This window comes from Branchiostoma floridae, chromosome 14, assembly GCF_000003815.2.
Source record: "Branchiostoma floridae strain S238N-H82 chromosome 14, Bfl_VNyyK, whole genome shotgun sequence".
NCBI classification, from domain to species: domain Eukaryota; kingdom Metazoa; phylum Chordata; class Leptocardii; order Amphioxiformes; family Branchiostomatidae; genus Branchiostoma; species Branchiostoma floridae.
The window spans coordinates 19,578,276-19,581,745 of NC_049992.1; the positions used below are offsets into that span (position 1 = coordinate 19,578,276).

Sequence of the window (3,470 nt, forward strand, 5' to 3'; positions counted from 1 at the left end):
TGTCAATCTTGCAAATCAGCTGAGCACATTTGTGCCGTAAAATGAAAAAAAAGTAGACATATGAGAAAACAGATAAATGATATCATAGAATTATATGTAAATATAAATTCATATAATAAGATATGAAAGAACAAAAAATTGAAAATCTATTTTTGGTAGGGGTGGGTATCAATATAAAAAATTCAGGTACATGTACGGTGCAGGTCCAAAGGATCAGGTATGACACTTCAAAATGTACGCCATGTGGCGTCGGCGTGGCGTAACTGGTAGAGCGTTCGGCTCGGAATCTATGGGTCCTGAGTTCGATTCCCACCGTGCCCCCCGACGTTGTGCCCCTGGGAAAGGCACTTTACACGACTTTCCTTCTGTCTGTACCATGTATGTGGCATTGTTAATATAAGTTACAAAAACTTGAGTGCAGTGCCACATCGTCCTCGCCTGTCCAAAAAGCAAATAGAAAAAAAATGTACGCCAGGGGTCCAAATGCCAGGACCCCACTCGGGAGTTTCAGGTTTAAGGGTTAAACTGACGTCCTTTTTAGACATTACTTGCCCTCTTACATTCATTTATGAACTAGAGGTTTTGGTGTAGTACCACTACCAGAAGAAACCTATCCAAAATCTCCTGAGTTATGATGTTAACAAACATCACAAAAATATTCACTCCCAAGAAAACAGTGAAATCCTTGATGTCAAAGGTGTGAAACTGATTTCGCTAAATGTTGTCATTGAAAGAAAATAAGACGCCAAGATTTTGTAATACAGTTTTTTATACAATCTTTATTGACAACGACAAAAGTACAGCGACTTTCGTAAGGTCTACATGAATAACAACTACTTACAGTACAACTAAACACATATATATGGATATCTATAGGTATGGATACATCAACATAAAGGGTCTAGCATGTCATTTACACTATTGGTTCTACGGTATAAACAATCGTGAATATATTTGCCTACTTGTACACAATGTGGATTTTCGCCTCCCAGAATGTACTTGAATTTATCTATCGAACAGAGAGTAGCAAAGTCTTTAGAGCGAGCGGAAAGTAATGTGAACAGCTCTGTGCGTTTGTCATCATATAAAAAACTTTTAAAGTCGGTATTAATTAACGTCGTAAGCGGAAACACGCTGATCAGAAATATGCCGGTCGTGTGCACGGGCAATCCCCGCGGCCCTGAACAGTGTCTTCGGCATCAAGGTGGAAGAATTAATTCTTTCATAGAATAAATTTTAGACGTAAAAACAATAAGTATGAACTTGAATTTACTTGTGATATGAGTTTTGAGGCCGCAAATTTTCCGAAACGGCACAAACTAAAAGTGAACGCTCCCAATCCATTTCAATGGTGTTTTAGGTTTATATGTTGAAAAAGTGTATTTTGCGACATCTAAGGTGGCGAATTGAAAGTGATAGCTAGAATACATTTTGACGTCGGTGTGGTGGCCATTTCTTGTTAACTTTCTGTGTGATACATTTGTATTATGAGAATTCCACGTTTTAGCCAATAAAATCAATTAATAACGTCACGATTACGTCATAGTATGTCATAATGATATGAAACTTTCAGGAATCATAAAAATATTAACAAGCACATAACCCCATGTAAATTTGGTGATCGGGATAACAAAGAGGGGACGAAAGATACCCCCCCCCTCCCAGGCCGAGGAATGCGAAAAAGCCCAGTCTGGATAGGGTATATAAGATATCAAAGAAGATGTAATAAGACATTATTTTTTTTCTAATAGATCCTCAAATTAGTTTTGCGTGCTAACTTTGCCACTCTTTGTCAGGCACATTGTTTACAGCCATAAGGTAAGATAACTTGATAGCACTTCAACGTGGAAATTTGGTAGAATACTGAATGCTTTTTTATGCACGTGAGACTAGTAAGTACTTTATCGTATAATGTACTGAAGTATTATGCATTTTTAGATTCTAATCTATATCAAAATTAATATGTTCGATAATCATTCACTTTTGTGGAGTTTAAGATTCCTTTTAAAGTGTTTGTATTTCATCTTTGGTCAGTTAATAGTTATCTATATGTATTTGTAAATGACTTCATGGTATTAACTACGAGTAAATGATCAAATCCAAAAATTCATCGTAAACATGTTTTTATTCTGTAGCTTTGGTACATTCAAGTGGTGTAAATAACTGTGGTATACGTCTTATCTATCGTGATCTGATGATATTTTGGTGAATGATAAATATGGAATAATGGATAAATGCTTAATATGAATATATGGGTAAATAACGTTTTGGGCACACGTACCTCTTGTTTTAGTGTGTTCATGTAGCAAAGTGACTTTTTGGTGCCTTACACATACTCGTAAATCCCCATGTTCAATATCTTTCCATACGCCCCTTTAGGAAGATGTAGTTATTTGACAGTTAACAGTTAAACAAGTTTATCACAGGCTCCTGTACATGTGACCTGGCAAACTTAAAATGTAACAAAATAACATTGTATTTCCTATAAATGAGCATTTTAAAAGTGGTTTTCAACTGCCAATATAATTTCTGTCCACGTTGCTATTAAGGAATGTTATCTAATTTCATCCATACCGCTACACGTTTTGTGAGGGATTGTCAAAATGGTCCATGCTGAATACAAAGACTTTCAAAACATTCTACAAGCAACTCTAGGAAACACAAGCTACCAGATACATAATTACTTCATTTGAACAGGCTTCTATGTTTGTGTTACAACGTTACATAACTGATTTGATATTTTAAATGAAATAAAATTACAGTGAATTATGTAATGGTGATGTAATTGTATGTTTTATCTGACTATATCAATGTTTAATGCAATACATTGCAGGTACATAGGTGTGCTGATTTTTAGGCAAACTGTAAAACACCTGCATGCTAAAAATGTAAATTGCATCAACTGACCAAACATTTACCTTTGTAATTGTCGACATGTTTTTGAAACAGTCGTTTTCTTTGACGAAAAACTTCGTAAATACATCATCAAGAATACGAAACAGTCCTTGTTTCGTAACAACCCAAGTTAACAGTGCAAACCCTTAGATGCTGCAAACCATTCTATTAAATGAATCAACAGTTGAAGGGTGTGGTCACATCTCTTGAGAAGTCTGGAGAAGCTTTCACAGCATACTCATGCCGCCCAACCTAATATATAAAGGTGTTAAAGTAGTAAAGTGTGTGTTAAAGATGTTCTAAATTGGTTGCATATATATATATATATATATATATATATATATATATATATATATATATATATATATATATGTCACAGTAGAGATCACGATCCAGTAGAAATCGTCGATTCTCCTAGGAGAGATCTCGATCGGAGCTAGTCATATATACATCTCCAAATATATATATACATATAAAAATATACAAATCTACATATATATATAGAGATCTGTGTCTCTCTCTATATATACACCTATCCATACTCATATGTTGATATATATCTGAATATATCTATA

The 3,470-nt window shown here is 34.7% G+C and overlaps 1 protein-coding gene across 1 annotated transcript in view; it reads right to left on the reverse strand.

Moving 5' to 3' along the window:
• Positions 1 to 1,757: 1,757 nt before the first annotated feature.
• Positions 1,758 to 3,470, reverse strand: part of LOC118430216 — a 27,950-nt gene continuing 26,237 nt past the window's right edge. The window contains exon 19 of the mRNA XM_035840925.1: positions 1,758 to 3,147. Within this exon, the coding sequence (XP_035696818.1) occupies positions 3,134 to 3,147 (14 nt within the window). The 3' untranslated portion in view covers positions 1,758 to 3,133. The remainder of the gene's footprint in view (positions 3,148 to 3,470) is intronic.